This window comes from Mustela lutreola, chromosome 9, assembly GCF_030435805.1.
Source record: "Mustela lutreola isolate mMusLut2 chromosome 9, mMusLut2.pri, whole genome shotgun sequence".
Lineage (NCBI taxonomy): Eukaryota > Metazoa > Chordata > Mammalia > Carnivora > Mustelidae > Mustela > Mustela lutreola.
The window spans coordinates 1,034,328-1,055,031 of record NC_081298.1 but is presented as its reverse complement, the minus strand read 5'-3'; the positions used below and the strand labels follow the sequence as shown (position 1 = coordinate 1,055,031).

General features: G+C 57.3%; 1 protein-coding gene across 7 annotated transcripts in view; it reads right to left on the bottom strand.

Annotated features, from left to right (window-relative positions):
- DIDO1 (death inducer-obliterator 1) overlaps window positions 1-20,704 on the bottom strand; it is a 48,054-nt gene that overhangs the window by 13,067 nt on the left and 14,283 nt on the right. For 3 of the 7 annotated variants that reach the window (XM_059134184.1, XM_059134181.1, XM_059134182.1), the window contains exons 2-14: window positions 19,049-19,215; window positions 18,424-18,534; window positions 16,840-17,668; window positions 15,865-16,186; window positions 13,796-14,008; window positions 12,659-12,869; window positions 3,596-4,052; window positions 3,315-3,474; window positions 2,360-2,476; window positions 2,125-2,229; window positions 1,776-1,911; window positions 864-1,389; window positions 288-441 (exon numbers count right to left, since the gene is read on the bottom strand). In XM_059134184.1, coding sequence (XP_058990167.1) covers window positions 288-441; window positions 864-1,389; window positions 1,776-1,911; window positions 2,125-2,229; window positions 2,360-2,476; window positions 3,315-3,474; window positions 3,596-4,052; window positions 12,659-12,869; window positions 13,796-14,008; window positions 15,865-16,186; window positions 16,840-17,666 — 3,228 coding nt within the window. In that variant the 5' untranslated portion in view covers window positions 17,667-17,668; window positions 18,424-18,534; window positions 19,049-19,215. The other 4 variants (XM_059134186.1, XM_059134185.1, XM_059134188.1 and 1 more) reach the window with 3 other exon arrangements.

The following is a 20,704-nucleotide window of genomic DNA, read 5'->3' as shown; positions in this document are numbered from 1 at the left end:
CCCCACGCGCCTCGCCACGCTGTCAGCTGGGAACACGCACACTCGGGCGCCACGCCCTGGCTGAACCGAAGGGGGAGGAGAGCGACCCCAGCTTTGTCATAAACGGTGCGACAGTTTTCATGCAAATGTCTACCCCTGTGCAAACGACTGACCCTGCTGACTCAGGACAGCAGGCTCTGCCGCGCCTCCCCAGGGCTCACGCTGCGGGCCCTCTGCGGGGAGGGCAGCCCCCACCTGACCCCGGCCTGGGGTGGGACAGCGAGTGCGCGCTCACGCTCGGTTCTGACCTCACTGAGATAGTCACAGCACCCCGACACGGGATAGGCCTTAGTGACAAATTTTGCTACACTCTGCATGTTAATAAATCCTTTCCAAATGGTGCTGAGTCGAGACAAGAAGAGGGTTGTATCTCCTTCTGGAGGGGACCTGGACTCGGAGAGACTGTAAAACAAAACCACAGAAAACAGATCAATCTTTCTTCTGGGCTCAAACCATCTGCAAAATATGGAGACTTTACGGAATTGTAAGGGCAACAGTGAACCCCCTCGAGCTTGAGCTTGGGCTTTTCCAAACTGGCTACTTTCAGCACAGCGCCACAGATGTGCTGGTCTCGACAGGGTAGACAGAACGCGCCACAGACCTGAACGGCCGTGGGGTCACACCTCGGTTTTCAAGACCTATGTGCTTAAAGGAAGGGCCAGGCGTGCTAAAACCAGGCCTTCTCATGCCCGTGCAAACTGCCAGAGTGAAGTGTGTCCCGAAGGGGTGGGAGCTCAACTATGGGCTCACCCCCACGCCCCTCTTCTGTTAATCCACGGGAAATGAAACTCATAGCTTGCTCCCACTCCGCATATGGGACGCACCTGACACGTGGGGCCGGTGGCACCGGCAGGAGGTATCTGGGCTCAGGGGACGGGGACGGCTTCGCTAGTATGGACTTGGGCACCGTCACTGAGGTCACAGCAGGCTTCAGGACGTCTTGTCGGGGTTCTGCTGGGTGGGCACCATCGGGGCGGGCTGCCGCAGGGGCCGTGACTGTACACGATCCGCTGGATGCAGTCCTGGGGTCTCGGCCAGACACCGTGACCGTGGTGAGCACTGAGCCCCCACAGGTGGCCGGGCAGGAGGGACCTTCCAGGGCGGAGGGCACCGGGCGGCTGTCTCCTGGTGGCACGGGGAAGTACTTCCTCTCCAAGTGCGCGTGAGCGGCGCCATCCAGGTCTGGCTCAGAGGCACTTTCGGGCAGAGTTTCTGGCATCGCTTCATTAGCAGAGCCAAGGACCGGCTCAGAGGGCGGAGGCTCGTACTGGGGCTTCGGCTCCTCCTTCTTGGAAGCTGACAACTTCTGTTTCTTTGGAGCCGGCTCGTCTTCCGACGAGGGAACCTGACCTGGAGAACGTGAGGAAGACCCTCCTGAGAGATCCCGCATTCAACAGCACAGCCGCCCCCGAGCAGATGACTCCTTGTGCGAATAAAAAAGCCCAACATCGTGAGGTGTCACTCGAGAGCGTGAGCACGAGTGAGAGAAGAGCACAAGAAGGGAGAGCCGCAGCGGCAGAGAGCAGCAGACCCTCTGCTGCACAGGGAGCCCAACGCGGGGCACGACGGCAAGTCCCCGGATCATGACCCGAGCTGCAGACAGACGCCTCGCTGGCGGAGCCCCCCAGGCGCCCCTGAGAGCAACACCGCAGAGGCGAACTCCCTACACTTCGGGAATACGAGCCAGTCAGGATCGCCGACAGGAGCAAAAGGAGGCGAGGCCCGGCGGCACGCACCTGTGCAGATCTTACAGTTGAGATCGAACAGATGAGCCCGGTGCTGGCCCGTGGTGTCCTTCAGCATGCTGCTGAAGACATCCAGCAGGGGAGCAGCGCTCTGGTCCGGCACGGCCCTCACGGACTCCTGCTGCTCCTGCAGGGGAAGAGGGGGACAGCTGAGCAGGTCACACTTCCCTCTGTCTCCAGGGCAGCAGCAGAGAAACGGCCCGAAAGCGAGGGGAGGGCCACTGCACACGGTGCTCGTTAGGAGCTCAGGGTCCTGCCCGGTAACCTGGGAGACCTGAGCACACTGGGAGCAGGTCACTCTGACTCCGTTCTTGGTCCATCCCGAGTCCCCAAGGCTTACATCTGAGTCGGACACGGGTGGAGAGTCCTCCATGTCGGGCACAGACTCCTGCTTCGTGGCGGTCTTCTTACTCTCGCTGGGCAGCTTATTTCTGGACTCCAGCACCTGACATGAGGAGGACACGGAGCCTGAAAGCTCGCTCAGGAGGCCTCACTCGTGCCTCACCCATCAACCGAGGCCCTGGGGACCCAGGGAGGCCTGGCACCGAGCACCCCGGGCCCCTCCCAGCACTCACGGGCTTGGCCGGCCGCTCCCTCCACGTGGAAAGCTCCTTAGACGCCAGCTCCTCCGGCTTCATTCTCACCAGTTTGGCCGAAGAGATCTCCTCCCGCAGAACGCGATGGAAGAGCCCCTGTAAATGAACACGTCTCGTTCACGCGTTCAAAATATTTCGGTGTCGGTTTCGAAAACACCAGAGAGACCGCAAGAAAGACACAGCAGCAAAAGCAGCCTCTGCCGGAGGCCTGATGGCAGCAGGACAGAGGCCTGAAGCGCAGGACTGAGCCCCGCAGGGGCCAGACAACACCAGCGCGAGTTGGCTAGTTGCACTTGTGTACCACACACCACCGCCCCTGCTAAAAAGACCCCAAAGAACAAAACCCACTCAAAAAAGGTAGTTAGGGATAAAGGCAGCAAGAAATCACTTCTGCTGCAAGGTTACTGTGGGGGCCGGGAAGTCAGATTCTACCCCTGAGCACGTGGGCAGGTCGAGCGGCCGTTGGAGACCTGAAGATGCGAGCCCCGGGCGGCAGGAGGAACCCACCGGGCACGTGGCTAATGCTTTCCCAGGAACTCCCGTTTCAACCGCAGCAGGAGAGCACTGCCCACCCACAGCTGCTAGGAAGACTCGGCTCCCACCCCATGTGAGCACAGCCCCTGCCCACGTGGGAGCACCGCAGGGTGCGTTCAGGAGCAGCAGACCGGCCGGCTCACTCAGCTGAGGGGATGGCATTAAGATGGAAAAGGCGGTCTGAAGCCCAAGTCCCGAGACACTCCTGCGGCTGGTGAGACCAGGCATGGCCCGAGCGCACGTGTGAACCCGCACCCCTAGCCCAGGAAAGGCATGGCGGCGGCCTTGTGGCTCGTGTGGCAGGACAAGAGCTTCCAGATGCCGTGTCCAGAGGACACTGCGAGCTGCGGCCGGAGAACCCACTGGCGGGCGGGCCCCGCGCTGGGCTGCCTGCACACACCTGGTTTTTGGGGTCCTTGAGGTTGAACATGATGCTGCGGTATCTGCTCTTGTAACGGTTGTCGGTAACCTGGAACAGGTTAAACATCTCCTTCTCAATGTGCAGGGCAATCTTCCCAACTTCACTTTCTGTCATGATTAAGTCGTCACTGTCGTTGACTCTAGAAGGAACAAGAACAGCCCGCATGGGCCACTGTGCCCCCACAGTCCCCGAAGTGTGGCAGTCACGATGTGACCGCACTGCGCTGCTCTAACAGGGAGAAATCAAGGAGAAGCACCCACCTTTTCCATAAAATCTCCTTCAAGGAGCGTCTGATATTTTGCCGGATTTGCGAATTTGGCTGCGACAGGGCAGGGTTCGAGGTTCCCAGGCGTCCTGGGGCTTGAGATGCCAAAGGCAAAGAAGCGGTCCCCGGCTTCCTGACGGCCCCCACCAACGTGGCCGAGCTGGGGAGCTTTTTGGAAGCAGCAGCCCCAGGTGCCAGGGCTGCCTGCTTGGCAGGGGGAGCGCCGCTGGAGGGCGTGGTTGAGAGCCAGGGCCGCTTGGGTCCAGGGCCCTTGAAACCCGAGGGTGACTTTTTGATGGCCACTTTGGCTGCTGCTGTGTTTGCGAAGGGCGGAGACTTCTTTGGAAGGAGATTTCGGGGTGCAGGTTGTCTGCCGCCTGCTGAGGGGCCCGCAGGAGCCACTCTCTTGGGTGCCACGGTCCTCTCCTCTGCCCGCCTGTCTTCCTTCGCGGCTGCAAGAGACGCACACACACTTAGCGAGGCCACGCTGCCACGGGAAACCAACTCAGACCACGAAATCTTAAATCCAGGAAAGAGTGCTCCAGGGAAGGGCTGCCAACAATACGCATGACCGTGACCGCACCTGATTTCAGAAAAATATGCTTTGTTGCGTGTTAGGACGTTAAACCTTGCACTTCAGCAACAAACCCTAGTTACCACAGGCTTAATTTAAATCATGAACACAGCATAAAAGCTGAAAGGCAAACTGTGCGTTAATAAAAAGACGCAGAAGATCACTTGCATTAAGAGTTCAAGTGTCGGGGTGCCTGGGTGGCTCAGTGGGTTAAGCCTCTGCCTTTGACCTGGGATCGAGCCCCGCATCGGGCTCTCTGCTCGGTGGGGAGCCTGCTTCCTCCTCTCTCTCTGCCTGCCTCTCTGCCTGCTTGTGATCTCTGTCTGTCAAATAAATAAATAAAATCTTAAAAAAAAAAAAAGAGTTCAAGTGTCAAGTTTTTGTAAACGTGAATTTAGGAAATCTCAGGACAGGTCAGACACATTCCCCTTTAACACACGTCCACCTGTCCCTCTGCCCACTCTCGGGGCCTGGGGAGGGGGACCGCACGCAGGTGCTTACCACTCCGGATCAAAGTCAAGTGGAAATGACATGGATAGAGAGGGAAAGCGGACGGGGGTTTGCGGCACGGGGACGGTCAGCCACTTGACACGCAAACAGAGAAGGCTGTGTGACTGGCGTCCCCAAGCCCTCTGCTCGGACCTCATTTTGGGCAAGACAGTAAATTAGTGCTTCTGGTCTAAGCAAGCTTGCAGTTGAAAGCTACAAAGCCAAACCCCTCAAGCCGCACAAAAGCCTACGCGGCTGGCACTTTCTCTCCACTGAGAGCGAAAAGACACGGAGGACTGATCACACCCACACCGTACCAGACCATCACAAGCAAGGTCCCCGGTGAGCACCAACACAGTTCTGGGCCAGTGCTGCGGCTGCTGGGTCTTGGGGCCGGCCAGGCCTCCAGGGACACAGCGGGTCAGGGAGCCAGGGCCACAGGGCGTGCAGCAAGGCCACAGATATGGCCGCTGCTCCGCACACCCGAGGGACGGATCTGGAGGAGCCGAATGGCCAGAGAAGTGGGTCCAGCAAGCAGGCTAGGAAGCCACATGGGGATGCGCTCTAGGGCAGCAGTCAAGTCCCCAAAGGGACCCAGGGACAAACCACTCCCCGCCCCCAGGCACAGGCTTCTCCTGAACTTCATGCGCAGCAGGGGGCCTCCTGGCACCAAACCAGGGGCTTCGTCCCACATTCCAGCCTCGGTTTTACCCCGGGAAAAAAGTCATTCAATCACCAGTCACTGTTCTAATGAACAAGGGAGAAAGTTATCCAATCTAAGGGAAAAGAGGGGGTCCTACTCACAGAGAAGCCTGACCCAACAAACGGCGCTCCTGAGGCTGCCAAGGGACCCTGGCCATCTTGGCAGAGGGCCAGAGCCCCTGCTCTCAAGGTCCTCCTTCCCCGAGCAGCCGGCGAGGCCAGTGCTGCAGTGGGAGCTAAGAGCCCCGGCACCTCAAGTTCCCCCACTTTACAGGAGAAACAGCATCTCGTTTGCCCATTGCCAACAGCAGCACCACTACAGGGTCCATCCACACCTGGGGCAGTGTTCCAAGTCCTCTGCTACCAGGCATCACTTCTTTTAAATCCTACACCTTCCGCTCACAATGCCCTCAGTTTCAGGCCTCATGCCTGACTGCTCAGCGTGGCCTGGCCTGTCTGCCAGAACCCGGGGCTGGTCAGCAGGTCTGCGCTGCCCCCCACCGCCACATCACGCTGCTTGCCACCACGCATGCCCACGGTCTTCAGTGGCCACACCTCTAAAGGCCTCGTGCCCCTGGGGACGGGAGCTTGCAAGAAAGCACACAACAGACCAAGAATCGTCTCACAAAACAGACAACAGGCACTCGGCAGGGACGGCGGTCAGCAGGTTTCCCCTGGAGCACCTCATCACACCCAGTGTATAGGCTGTGGACAGTACTGTACCCAACACCTAGAAGCCAACTTTCACCAGCTCAGATTGACTACAAGGTCACTTTGCCCAGGGGACTGCTGGTTTGGGGGTTAAATCAAATGGATGGAGATCCCTTTTCTTGCTGGAAGCCAGGGGAAGGGAAGGGTGGCACAGCCCGGACAAGGGGCCCAGGTGGCAAGGCCCACAGCACACAGACCTCGAGCAGAGGGAGGCAGCCGCCTGCCAGCAGCTGTGAACGAAGGAGCAGCCACCGGGAAAAGCAAGGCCCAGAACCGTTCGGTTCCCGCCCTTCCCAAAGCCCATCTCTGCCAAGGGTGCTTTAAGAGCACACTTCAAAAGCCGGCCTAGGGCACGTCCAGAAACCCCAGCAGAGGTGGTCACATCCAGAACACCTGCGTCCATGACAGCTTAAGGTGCTTCAGCCGGAAAAGTTAACTTTTAAAAACATACTGCAAGGTGTCCTGGCCAGAACTGCCAGTGGTCTAACCAGCATTTCCCTACATACTCTGCAAAAAGCCAGCTCAAGACTACTTTTGGGACAGTCCCCATATGAGATTAAAGTGACCTCTTGTCCACAAACGGTTCAACGGTAAATAAGCCCAATCTTTCAAAGCACATGACGGCTCTCCTTAGTCATCACGTCGCTGTTTTACAGACTAGCTGTTACTCGTCACAGCCAACTTCTGCTATCCCCTACCTGTGCTCTGGGAAGTGTATCAACAGGTACAATTAGGCAAGTAAGCAAATTATTAGTGCAACATCCTGACCCTGAGGGGCTCCGCCAGCAAGCTGGACGTGACCTCTCCTACCCGGAAACATTTCAAACGTGCCGAAAGCCCAATCCGGCAAGTGCCATGGACGCAGCTGCACTCGGTCCCCTTGCGAGCCGGCATTGCACTGGCTATGGCCAGTGACCGGCCCCGGATGGCGCTGCAGTGTCCGCACAGTGAGGACACACTAGTATCTTTGCACAGAGCTGAAATCGAGTTCGCAAAATTCTTCACCTTAATTCACTTAACGTATTAGACCACATATTAATTTATAGGACAAGGAATAATCGTGTAACCAACTAGAAAAGTCTTGTCTAAAAAAAGCAGACAAGAGTGTCTCCAGGGGACAGTTGATGCGCCCAAGCGGTGTGGGACTCTTGGGTCAGCAGAGAGGAGGGGCCCCAATCCCCCCGGAAGCTGCTGTGTGTGTGGAAGGCAGCCCGCAGGGAGTGTCCAAGCTGGTCACCCTGGCAGCAGAGCTTCCAGGAGCCCCACACTCTGGGCCTGCTTGTGGGGAAGGGCAGTTTGCCACAGCACTGGGACAGGCAGGACCTCAGCAGCTACAGGAGAGCGGCCCCTATGGGTCGGGCATTGCCCCCGATGGAGCAGACTGTGCTGGTTCTGGCCACTCGTCTGTAACGGAGACGAACTCTTCTGGGTGCAGCCTAGCTGAGCACAGCGGGTTTGCCTGCAGACACTCTAACCAGCCAACTTCCCAACGAGCCCAAGACTGGGGCCCTGTCCCAGTGCCAGGCGGCAGTGACGCGGCGGCATCGCTGGCCACTGGGTGGCACTGGTGGGCCTCCGCGGAGCCGGGAGCACAGGTCTCCACCAGAGGCCATCGCAGCTGCCCAGGTGAGGCTCCGGCTGGCACAGGCCTGCAGCCCCAGACACCCACCTCTAGGGACGACCCTTCACAGGGGCCGGTGGGAAACCCTCAGGGTAGCGGCAAGTTGCTTTAAACCGTTTGCGCTCTGGTCCTGCCCCAACTATTACTAGTCTACCCTAAAAATCCCCAGATTAGAGTCCCACTGGTCTCAGGTGGGCTCACTGCCGAGTAACTGGCTGTAGAAGCCAGAAAAAGAAGAGTGAGCTTCTGGTGTGACAAGGATTCAAGCATGGCTGCGTTCCACGGGGCAGGTGAGGCCCCAAAGACCCCAACTGAGACGCCATGTGTTCCCTCCCCACTGGCTCCGAAATTCAGCCCCTGCTTCCCACCGCCAGCCACCTCCATGTGCCCCCGTCATTCCCGCTGGGTCCCCAGTGCACTGGGCTGTGCTTTCTGCTGGCTGGGACAGCAGCTCTACGCTCAGTTCAGGGTGACACGTGCACAACGAAGTTTCCCACTTCAATTCTGACCGGCAAGATTTCTCCTGGTGTTAAAGTCAAATCAACAGTAGTAAGAGAAAACCATCCTTTTTGTGCCTTTGCTTAAAATTTTTAAAGTGAGTTTTTTCCTGGCAGCAAAATCAAGTACCAATTTGCTTCTGCATCAAAAACCATGTATAATCCCCCAATTAACACACTAGAATGCCTAAGCTGTGCCCTGACACTCTTCAGACCAGGCCTCATCGTTATGCAGACCCCCAGGCACACGGTCTTGGCTTGGGCTCCACAAAAGCTTTTTGAGGCTTTTTTCTTCCTGATGTTCAGTGTATGAGTGACTTGCACCTTAGTGGAGAGAGGAACAGAACTCTCCACTTGTAAAACAAAAAAAACCCAAGTCTAGACCTGGAAGCGAGACCCCTTCCTCACTGTATAACAGCTCCACTCCGTGCGTTCTGAAAACGAGCCTGGAGCCCGAGCCAGGCTGGAGGGATAACCTACAGAAGAACCAGTCAAACTGTCCTTCCCCACGAACCACGCAGACACAATGGGACCGAGGCCATGGGGGGAAACAGGTGGTCCTTCCCTCTTCTCGACTACATGACTGGGATCCGGTGAGCAGCCCGCTGTCGGAGCGGAAGTGGATGTGGGGCCCGAGACTGACTCGGGCGTGGAGCTGCTGCTTTCCCAACAGCTCTGACTGGCTGGCTGACAGGCATGACCATATTTTTAAGGTGAAATTTTAACCATTTACCACTGTACCAAACTGCCTACTAGTTCATCCAACACGTACCTAGGGGGCTGAGGGCTTGTTAGAAGAGCTCACTGACCCTTCCACCCGCCCCTTGTCCCAAAGGGTCCCATTCCACAGAAAACCCCAAGGCTGCTGGCCCTGTGCAGACCAGAATCGGGGCCCTGCAGCAGTTACCTTTGCGTGCTTCTGGCTGAATTTCTCCAGGTTCTTGGCACTAGAAGAGGACCCAGCCTTCATTTCAGGAAAACTTCTTTGGTTTGCAGAAGCAAATAATAGAGCTATGTGCAAGGGAACGCGACTTCACTTTAAGAACGCTACAGCTTAATGCAAGTGCCCCGTAAAACTTGTGTGCCGCACTGGAGGGGTTACGGGGGCATCGACACACATGCCACCAAAGGGACTTCCCTATAGTGTCTTTAGACATCACAGTAGAGCCACAGCTCCCCAAGGCCACGTGAAGTTCACTGGAGGGCAGGTGGAAGGAGCCAATCCTGGAAACTTCCAGCGGCTGCTGCACAACTACGGAAACAGCACTGGGCGCTCCTGGCAGTTTCATCTCCAGTGTTCAAGTCCATGTATGTGGGAAACCTTTCCCTGACCTGATTGTCTAAAGTTACCCAGTTTGTTGGGTTTTGGTTCTGAGCTCACAAGACGTGGGGAGTCCGAAATACCTCAACATCACTGAGCGCTGAGGAAATCCCAGGTGTACACCCAGTAGGAAGGGTGGTCGAGCTGCACCTTTCTCAGTAGAGTTCTGGATTTCTCTCTAACTGGGGGGGCGGATGATGACCTTGGTTCAGGTGTACCAGGTCTGTTCGTCCCCGACCATATTTTATTGCCAAGGACGATTCTGGAATAGGTTGAAAACGGCTCACGTAACTGATACAACCCTAACCGCTCACAGGTAAGGATGTACGCTTCTACGAGGCACTCCCAGGTCCCAGCGCCCCCTGCGTCTTTATTAGGAAACGTTTCCACTCAGAGCTTCGGGAGCGCGCCTCTGCAGCCGCTCCTCGTCCCCGTGGCAAGCCCCCTTCTCCTCGTCTGAGCGGCGTGCCCCCGAACTTACAGGGGAAATGCTTCTAATGCTTCTATCTGTGGCAGACTGCTTTACCAGATCTCGGGAGTCTGGGAGTCCCGGCTGTTAAGGTTTTGCTTTCTCTCAAAGCTAGACAAAACTGTAGAAATCTCACTTTCCAGTCAAGATCTGTTCAGAATCCCAGTGTTTTAAGTCCCCTAATGAGCCACGTAGGGGATCCCAGATACCAGGAATTGTGCCTACACGCATCAGAACTCCACTTCCAAATGCTAACACGTCAGGGACATTTCAGAAAAAAATTGTTAGCCTTTTTCTCTTCATGCCTTGACACCAGAAGTTGACCCAACATTGAAAAAGAGCAGAAAAAAATAAGGTCACAAAACAGACATGTGGTGGCTGAGGGAAGCGGTCAATCAAGCGGCAGTGGGTGCTACATGGGAGCAGCCACGCAGAGACCAGCGAGAGCAGTGACCGTGAACCGCGTCACCGGGGACACAGAGCATCTGCGGGTCCTCTCGTGGGAGAGGAAGAGTGAGCTTCCCAGTCCCCGTCTGTTCCATGGGAGGCCTCCTCACACCCTGTTCACGGACAGCTGTCACTCCCCACAACCCAAGGTCAGCAGCAGTGGCCTGGGGGGTGAGGGGGATGTCTAGGGGACCTCCCGTGGGCCCTGTGGAATGGGGGACATACCCACAGACTTAACATGTACCCAGGTCAATGTAGGAATGCTTCCTTCTAACAAAGGTCCAGTGCCAGCTGTACCCCAAATCTAGCCACCCCAACCCAGAACATGCTCTGCAGCCAGCTAGAAAGGCAGCTGGGGGGTCCTTGTGGGGACACAGGGTTCTGCTGTGTGTGTGCACGCTGCCTGATGCCCCACAACTGTGAGGGGATGGTCTGGGGGAGAGGCGGAGACACGACCGCTACTCACCGAGGCTGAAGTTGCGTATTTTACCCATGACTGGAAGGTGACAATTCTGGGGTAACAGAAAAGGATCAGAAGCAACTAGCTAAAAGATATGTCCCTTATGCGTGCTATCCACCTTGGGTATCCGCCGACTTGAACTGTGAGATGTGAGTGTGCTGAAAGGGCCGGCGCTCCCCGGGCCCAGCTTTGTCTACTGAAGCAGCTGGCGCTTCGGCGAGGGGTGGAGCAGCAGGAAGGGCAGGCAGGAGGCAGGAGGCAGGGGGCCGAGAAGCGGGCCTCCTCCTGGCCTCTGCTCCCCTCAAAGACAGGAGCCATCCCGTTTCCCCCTCCCCGTGCACACCGGGAGCCTCGCAGCAGCTTTCCGGGCCTGGCTGGTAGAGACGGAGCCGTACTGAAGCCCGCCACCCAGGGCTTCCGCGGTTCCCAAGCCCCCACCGCTGTTTCGTTCTGTTATGTGCCTGTGACCGACTCCGAGCACTGACGCACGAGACTCCAAAGCGAGTGCTCCCGGTGCTCGCTGGTCCGCGGTGCTGACTGAGGTGCATGCGGGACTCGTCAGGGTGCTCTGCTGAAGGTCTGAGATGTGCGGTTAGCATGGGTAGCTCCAACCGCCTGCGGTGTGTCAGGGACTCTTGTTAATCCAGTACCCAGCTCACCCTGTAATGGAACAGCTCCCTCCGACTCCCCCCAACCCACCCACCCCCGCAGGTCTGGGGTCACTCTCACAGCTCCCCAACCCCGTCGGCTCTAGCGTGGCCCTGCGGGAGTGCCGGCCGTGGGACAGTGTGGCTCACGCCCATGGTCTTGAACTTAAAGCTATGTGCCTTTTGGTACTTTTCTAAAAGGCACAAAACGTAAGACGACATAAATTAAAACCGAGTGAAAATAATCTTAGTAATAGCACAAGATGGGTCCTATGGACCAGTTTAAATTTTCAAAATTTAAGTTTGGGTGCTTGGCTGAAAACAGAATGGAGAGGGGCCAACTGCACGATCTCGAGCAGGGTCCTACGCAGCTTTGGGACCCGTCTGGAGGGGAGGAGGCTCCGACCTGTCAGCGCAAGCCTCCGGGACAGTCAGGTCCCGGTTACTGCGAGCTCCCTCAGGGGGGCACAGCTCCAACGGCCAGCACGTCACACTCACTTACCTTGGAGCACATGTAGCAGCAAACAGCCTTCAAAACTTGAACGTACATACATACGTGAGTGTGTGTGTGTGTGTGTGTGTGTGTGTGTGTGTTTAGTGAGTTGCACACACACAAATTCCTGTTGGATCAAAAATAATGTAACTCCTGGAGACCGCACTTGAGTGTCAGGTGCTCCCTATCTGCAGACTGGATCCCCGCAAGAGGCAGCCGTGCGCAGAGACTAGATGAGTGGGACAGACTCCTAAGCCAGTGGGGCTGTGACGAGCCGGCAAGGGTCTGGATGCCGGGAGCGCGTTGACCCAGCGTGACCGCGCCGAAGACCACACCAATACTTACCAGAGCCTGACAGTGAAAGTGAAAGAGATTAAAGACATTGGTTGCCGGGTGAGATGTTTAGCCACGAGGTTTGTACATCTTTGTGAGGTTTGTACTCATAGGGAGGGCCGACAGACTGAGGGGGTGCTCGGGGCTCGGAGCACCTGGGGCTCGGGCACCTGCTTCCATGTTTGCAGGTGCAGCATTAAACACGGCTAAAGCTCCTGGTCCTGGACAGGCCTGAGTGACAGCTGTCCAGAAAGACCAGGAAGGGTCCAGGTGCTACCCCTAAGTGATACATACATTTATACAACAGTGGCGGCCAGAGAGCAGCAGTCTGTTCCGGCTTTACTGCATTGTAATTGTGGTCACTCGCCCAGGACGGCGTGCCTTCACTGGCTGCTTCCTTCACGAGGACCTCACTCCTCGACGGGGCCACCAGCGCCTTCTTCACGGTGTTCTCTTTCTTGTCTGGAGCCGGTCTCTTGTGCACAGCAGAGACTCGAATGCCTGCCTGGATAACCGGCAAAACCCCGATCATTAAGGAGGTCAGAACAGAGCCTCCGCTCCTCGCGCTCCACAACAAAGGTCATGATATGCTCTACGGTCAGGGTCACATGAGGCCCCTCACCACCCTGACCTTGGGCTCTGCATCTGCTCAGCAGCAGGGCTGGGCTACCCTTGCACGTCCAAGCGACGTGGAGGGATGGTCACGAACAAGGACCTGGGTGCCAGGCAAGGCTTGGGGACACTGGGAGACTGGAGGCCGGCAATGTCCCGCCTCCTGTGCCAGGCACTCGGCACACCGCGCAGCAACCTGCTCTGGCGTCCAGGGACTCAGAACCGGCAGCCACACACACCACACCATCTACAGGCCAAGCAAGCACTCAAACAGTGGGCTGGGCTCCCCAGACGGCACGGCACTACTTAGGCCTCACTCATCACCGGTGTTAACAGGACTGCAATGCGGCCCCCGGACCTGGGCTAGAACTCTGGGCGACTCCCGAAGCAGCTGTGACTATGCCTGAGTCACAGACGGCATGAGAGACAGATCCGCAAGTCAGGACTCAAGGCGAGGCACACAGTCTGGCTCCCCAAGACCCACTCCTCGCCCTGGACCGCCTGCGAATCTCAGTGCCACACAGGCCCTGGCAAACCCCCCGGGACCCCGAAAAGTGCCGGCTCCCAGATGGAGGGCTGGGGTCCCGCACTGCCTCACTGCGGTCTGTGCCGATGACGCCCACCACGGGCGCAGGGAGACAACACCCGAGTAACGACAGGGCAAGTGTGCGAGGCTGGAGGCGGAGTGCGGGGGCGCCAGTGGCGCTCGGTGCGTACCTGCTGTGCCCCGCCCGCCGCAAGCCGACCCGCCATGGCTGCCCGCGGCGCGTGGACACGTCCCACCCCGACAACTCCAAAGGCTGGACTGGAACAGCTTACCTGGACACTACATTTTGGGAGAATGAGCTTCTCTGGCTTCGTCTTGGTCTTTTCTTTAGGCTTTGGCTTTTGTTCTTTACCTGAACTGAGGAACTTCATCGTCGCCGCGGCGTGCTTGAGAATGCAGTCGCTGCTGCAGTAAACCGAGTCCGGCTGCGCCGCGCTGGAGCACCCGGGCCCGATACATTTCGCGGCCCCAGGCGCCTCGGCTACCTATGGGACAGAAGGCGTGGGCTCCAGCAGGCATCCGTGCTCCCCAACTTCCTGGTCATGCCTCGGGGCTATTTCTAACGGACACACTAGCGGCACCTTCCATGCCGGTTAAGAACGTGTCCCTGCTTCTTCAGAGCACCTGCCCCACTCTGCCCCGCTGCAGGGCCCTCAAGGTAGCTGTAGGGCTGGGAGGCGGCCCCTGGGCTCTGCCCTGGCCTGCAGGCTCCTGGGACTTTTGGACACCACGGGGTTTCACCCCCAGAGCTCGGACCCGTTGCAGGGCCGACGGGGAGCTCTGCGGGTGCAACTGAGGACGCTAACGAGAGGGTTCTCAGTGAAGGAAAGGGTCTGTTTCATCAACATAACATGTCCGAGGAGGGACTGGACCCTGCAGCAGAAAGAAGACTCCACCACTGGTTTGAAGGAGCAGAGGGCTGTGGGGGAGGCCCTCGTAGCAAGGCTCTGAGGGTGAAGCTACCGGACCAAACCCAGGAACACCCCTTCAGCGGGAGTCTCAGGCAGACGACGGGCAACTGAGCACTGCTGAGTCCCGCACAGGGCGCAGGGCACTCACACACACAAAATCACCGGAACCTTGCAGGGGTGGATCCTTGCCCCACCAAGCCTCTGAGAAAACCTCAGCCTCCACTGGCACGGGGGTGCCCTCCCTGGAGACCCTGGGCAGAGACCGGCTAGGCCAGGCCCAGGCTTCTGTCCCGTGGAAGCTAGTAAGTGTACACTGCGGAAGGCCGCTAAGGCCGGCTCCCTGGTCGCGCAGCGCGGAGGCTCTAGCGAGACCGAACCCAGCCCTCAACGTACTTGAGCTGAATCTAGTGTCTGCACCTTGGTGTTCTGACACGGTTTTTCTTCCACAGAATCCAAGTCTGACCAAGAATAAATCTAAGCGAATGCAGCCTCAAACATCAAAAACAAAGACACGATATTGGGGTGACTTTTCCCACTGTTCCATTTCCACGAATTTTTCTTAATGACCAAACAAGGTAAGAATAACCATCATATCCCCACTCGGGGTGTCTGGACATCTTCACGCTACTGCTTAAATGGTCCAGACCTCACAGCACTTCCGCCTCGAGGGTCTCACAGCTCTCAAAGCTTCTGCACGCCCAAGGCCGAGCACAGGCCTCCGATTCAAGGCTGTGTGGGGCCTCCGAGGACTTGGGGGAATGTGCTCTTGTGAGCCCGTGACTGTGCTCCTCGACATCAGAAGCTGGTGACACGGAAAAGCCACAGCCCTACTAGCGAGTGCCTGAGTGTTCCAGAGGGGACGCCAGTGGCAGCTGAGGGAGGTGCCTTGGATGCCAAGGATCAAGTGGTGTGCCCCCCAACCCCCGCCGCCCCAGGAGGCTCAGGTTACCAGCACTGCTCTCAGTGTCTCACAGCAAGACAGGTGCAAGACCACCAGCTCTCTGAGGACAATGGGGTCAGGTCAAACAGATGCACGTTTACTTCAGGAACTCATAATAATTCTGTTGTGTGTGTACCTGAATTGACATTCCAAAAAACATATTCAAGGAAAAACTAACTTTAAAAAATGAGTCTGTTTAAGGAAAACATTAACTCGATACGAACAGTACAGGAGGCCGATTAAGACTTAAAGAAAGGCCCATTGAGCTGTCCTGCGGGAGCACAGAGCGCAGGTGGCCCACGAAGCCACGTGCAGGGGAGACTGCTGCTTCCGGAGCCCAGCCCGCGGCAGACACAACACCGTCTGGAAGGGAAAACCCAACCTGCTCCGAAAGAAAGACCAACTGTCGGGAGTCCTGGCGTTTCTGCCGCCAGGGCCCCGAGGCCTACCTTGTCCCCATCTATCACTGGCCTCGCGGACAAGTACTTACAGGCTGGAATATCTTGAGCTTTTTCTTGCCACTTGGGTTCGCAGCTTTCTCAATTCTACCCTTTATCCCCTGGTCTTCGCCGGACTTCTGCTCCACCGTCCCCATGCTCATGCAGTCCGTGCCGTCCACGTCCGCGGGCGCGCACTTGGCCTCCTGCTGCTCCGCGCTCTCCGAGTTCGTCTCGTCCTGCACCTGCAGGATGGTGCAGTTGGGGCAGATGTAGTCTTCGCCATTCCTTTCGAGGAGCCGTCCCCGGGCCTCGGAGATGCCCACACAGTCGCCATGAAACCATTCTTCACACCGGTCGCAGCAAATCATGAACCTCAAATTGTAAAACACTGGCATCAGGAACGCGAAGCTCGATAAACGGTTTCAGACTTATTAAAAGACCGAATTCAGGTTTTAACACGTAATGAAAAAAAGCAAAACACAAAGAACGATTCATATGCCCTTCCCTTGACTTTTTCCTGACGGAAGCCTTCTGAGCGAGAGCTGCAGGCTTCACGGCACTGCCGCCCGGAGACCTGGCCCTCATCCCCACGGACCAGCACGTCGCTCTGTCCCACCGAACATAGCAGGCGGTGGCTCCCTGACACGGTCCAGCACGCAGACGGGCTCTGGGTGCTGAAGCTGCAGCCAACCACAGCCTGCTCACACGTGCCCCCCAGGACGGTCTAGGGCGGTGTGTCCAACCCATCTACGACAGGAGCGCTGGAGTCCATACGGCCTCATGCGTCCTCCCCCCACCCCACGGCGGCAGTGGGGGGCCTTGTGTGGCTGCAGAAAGTCCCTCCCCTTCTGTGCCCCACCCCCCCGCCAATGCCTCGTTCATCCTTCCCAACTGAGTGAGTCACTCATGCAGCCCAGCTCTGGAAGGTGTCCCCTCAAAATGCACAGAACCCTCCCCTGCTGTTTTCACGCCCTGGATCTCTCTGGACACTGGGGCCGCCAGCGCACCCCCATACTGTGGCCTACCTGTTGTTGTGTGGCTGACGACAGATGCAGTACAGAGCATTGGGCTCATAGGCCTCACACTCGGGCTTCTGCCTGCCCACATCCCTGGGGTCTCCGCCTTCGAGTCCCCGAGCGGCCTTCCCCTCCGGCTCCCTGTCTCCGCCGTCCCGCTCAGCCTGGGCCGCCGCGCCCGGCTCAGCCTCGGGCTCTTGCTGGTGGGGCAGCACGCTGTCCGCGGCGCTGCCCGCCCCCACGTCCACGGTCCGTGTGGGATCCTGCTCCCGGCGCTTCTTCCTCAGGCGGCTCCTGGGGGGCCTATCGGCCGCTTCTTGCTCCCGCTGTCTCCGCAGGCGGTTCTGAAGCTCCTTCAAAGTCAGCCCGTCGCTGTCGCTGTCGGAGGGGTCGTCCTCGTCCTCAGCCCCTTTGGCCTTCACGGAGGCGGCCGGGCGCTCCTTATCACCCACAGAGCCCGACGGGGGCCCGCCCTTCCCCTCAGAGGTGCTCTCCACGCTCCCTTCCGACGCCGTCTCCACATCTGTGACGGCACAAGACGCGGCTTCACCGGAATCCTCGAGGGAGACGGGCGCATTCTTCCTTCCCCTTCGCCGGACCGTCGTGAGAAACTCTTCCACCCGCTCCGTGCGCTTCGGCTGCCTCCCGCTCCGTCGCAAGGAGAGGCTCTGCTGCTGCTGGGGCTGCGGCTCCGGGGCGTCTAAGTCGGCATCCCCAGCGCCCTCGCGCTTGGCAATGGTGGTCCTTCGAAAGCCCCATGTTTTCCTGAACTCTTTGCTGGTGGGTTTGATGGCCTTGGGCACCTCCTCATTGCTCGGATCCCCCTTCTCATCCATACCTAGCGGTGAAAGGGAACCGAGCCACGTTAACGGGGCAACATTTCTTGGCAAGAGCAAGCCCCGGAGCCACGAACACAAAGGCTCCAGATTCACGTGGAGGGAGCGCGGCTGCGCATCAAACCACCACCTTCTGCCGACACAAAGCGAAGGTGTCGATTCAAAGGAGTCCTCTCGATCAGGCTTTCCTGAGAGGTAGCATCAGAGAAGATCCGGGGGGACCCCGGACAGAAGTCAACAGTCACGCATCTAGCGCTCGGTACACAACCGCAGCCAGCGACTCAAGCCCGTCCCCCCGGCACTCAGCTGGGCGCTATGAGGGCGTGGGCGGAGCAGGGCTGCAGTGCTGGGAGGCGCCTCGCACCCGTCCCCTCCCCCCAACACCCTGGCACAGAGGATGGAGAGCCAGGCCCAGTGCGCGAGAGGACTGGCCGCTTCCGTCCTGGGCTGTGTGGCCTGAGCTGCTGTGTAAGTGGTCCAACCACCCTGCTAGAGAGAAGGGCACCCCAGGCCTGCTGCGGCCCGAGTGCCAGTGCCCACCGCACCCCCCGCCCACCCCGGTGGAGGTAAGGGTCAAGAGGCGAAGGCCTGACCAGACTCCCAAGCCCTGACTCCGGGTTGGCTGTCGCGCAGCAACAGTAACTTGGCCACTTTAGAAAATGACACGGAGAAGAGCTTTCCGTGCAAACAACCTTGCTCGCTGACAGACTACTAAAGCACTGCATTCTTGAGGAACCCTGAAAAAGACCGTATATACCTTGAAAACTCCTTTCTAGGCTAGCCAGGCTTCACGCGCACCACACGCTAAGGCGGACTCAGCCTTTACGCCGCATTCCGTCACAGGGAAGGACTGTGCTGGGATGAAAACCTTCAAAAACACAAAATACACAGAAGTCAAAACCACACGCAACCAGATTTGTTTTTTGTTCTTTCTTTTACTTCCCGTTTCCTGCTGGCTCTACCCACCGTCCACTCTGAGTCCGGCCGCACTGAGTGGCTCCTAGGCCGCTCGGAAGCTGCCGGGGGTGGCTGTGACACCAGCACACGTGCCAGCAAGGACCACACCACTTTTCTGGTCCTGAGATTCTGCGTGGGAAAAACTCTCCTCAACAAACACACCTGTCACCGAGGAGAGCCTAAAACGTCCAGTACTTGCACCAACAAAAAGCCAGTGGAAAAACGGGAGTGCGCCGAGTAAAAATTCTCAGCACGTGGCTGAACATTCGCCTCCACCTCGGGGCTAAACATGCTACGTCATACCACGTACGAACGTCAGACCGCTTGTTTCTTCACGTAAAATGGCACTTCAGAAACAGGACACACGACTTCAACCCCATTAAGAGAAAACTGTGTCACTGATGCTGCCACCAGGGCGGTGTTACCTGCCCCGGCCCCGGACGCTCCGACGCCTTCTCCAAAGGTCTGAGCACCTGTCGGACAGGATCGCCTGCTCCACAGGCACAGCCCGGCCTCCGACACTGCTGCTGTCCGTCACTGGCCACAGGGAACAGTAAAGATCATCTCAAGACTGTTCCCACGGAGAACGTGCCTGAAAGAAAATAAGAAAATTATTTATAGATTCAAGTAACCGTAACATTAAAAAAAAAAAAAAAAGCACCAAACTTCGCAAGTAATCTATTATCTGAACATATGTCATCAACTGTGACCCACTCAGGGAGTTGGGGTGGGGGAGAAAAAGAAACAGGAAAGGCAAGAACACAGTCCTCTTCTTTAAGGACTTGTGCAGAAAAAGACACGCAACTGCACTGGGACGGAACGTGGCTAGGCCGGGCACGGAGGGGCGCCAGGCGCTGGTCGGTCCGGGGGGGGGGGGGGGGGGGGGAAGCTGCCCCAGCAGCACGGCGGCTTCAAAACCAGGCGCGGATTATCAGCGGCTTTCCAAGTATGATCCTACGTTTGAGGTGGGCTCAGCTTGATAAAGCCAAACGCAGAAACACGAAAAGGCTGAACAAAAAAATCATCCGCGGAGAGCAGTCCTCACAAACCCGTACCACTGGAGATGCGCCATCATTTAGTTAAAAGCCCAAGAAAGACTTTAGGAGACTCGTAATTACTTGATGTTGATGTGCTACATTTCATCTACGTGCATTTAAAAAAGTTCTCCTAAATTATAGTCCTGCAAAAAACTCCTACCTAGTTGGAATGTGCACCGAACAGGCCTCTGCTCCTGGACAGGTCCTCAATATTGCTCTTTTCACACGTCACACGTCACCCTCTGGCCCCCAGGGTCCCTCCCAACCCCTCCCTGGCGAGCCCCCCCTCCACCGCTCTTGCCTTCCTGCCTCCAGGTGGGCACTCCGGGTGGGGAACAGCTGTGGTCTCCTTAGGGACCCCAGAACAAAGACAAACATTCCAAGGCATCTCCTCTTAAAGAGACGGTGCCCATTCCACTAACCAAATCCACGACCACGACCCTCAAATCTCTCAAACGTGGTAAATGCATTTCAAATCAAGGCTTTAATGTTCAGATGCCTTTCCCTCCTAGTTAAAACGAAAAATAAACTTTACTTCTGTATTTCCTAACACTGAGTGTTTATAAAACAAAGAACTTAGGAATGAAAAATTTAAATACACATTTATCTGAGAAATAAACATATTCCTGGGTTTGAGTTCCGAATCATGAATTAAAAAAGGAAAACGGGAAGTCTAGTTATTTCTGTGAGTGGGACTTCAGAACAGATCAAATCACTTCAGATCATCTGATTCACTTAACTTGATCTTTGAAAAATCAACATTTTGCTAATTTCTTCAAAGTAGAAATTCTAATAAAAATTGCAGCAATTGCAACAAAAGCGTGTATATCAAGACCAAACAACAGAAGCCCACGCCGAGCCCCTCGGCGGGGCAGGGAGCGTGTTTCAGGGACCCACGTCACACCGGGGTAAGCAGCGCCGACCCGGGCCGTCCCTGACACTGGGAAGAGAACAGGCGGCGCACACGGAACGCACCAGAAGAACACGGAGCTGTCCTGCACTCGGTCAGGGCGGCGTCTGGGCCCAGCCGGCCGGAGCCGGAGC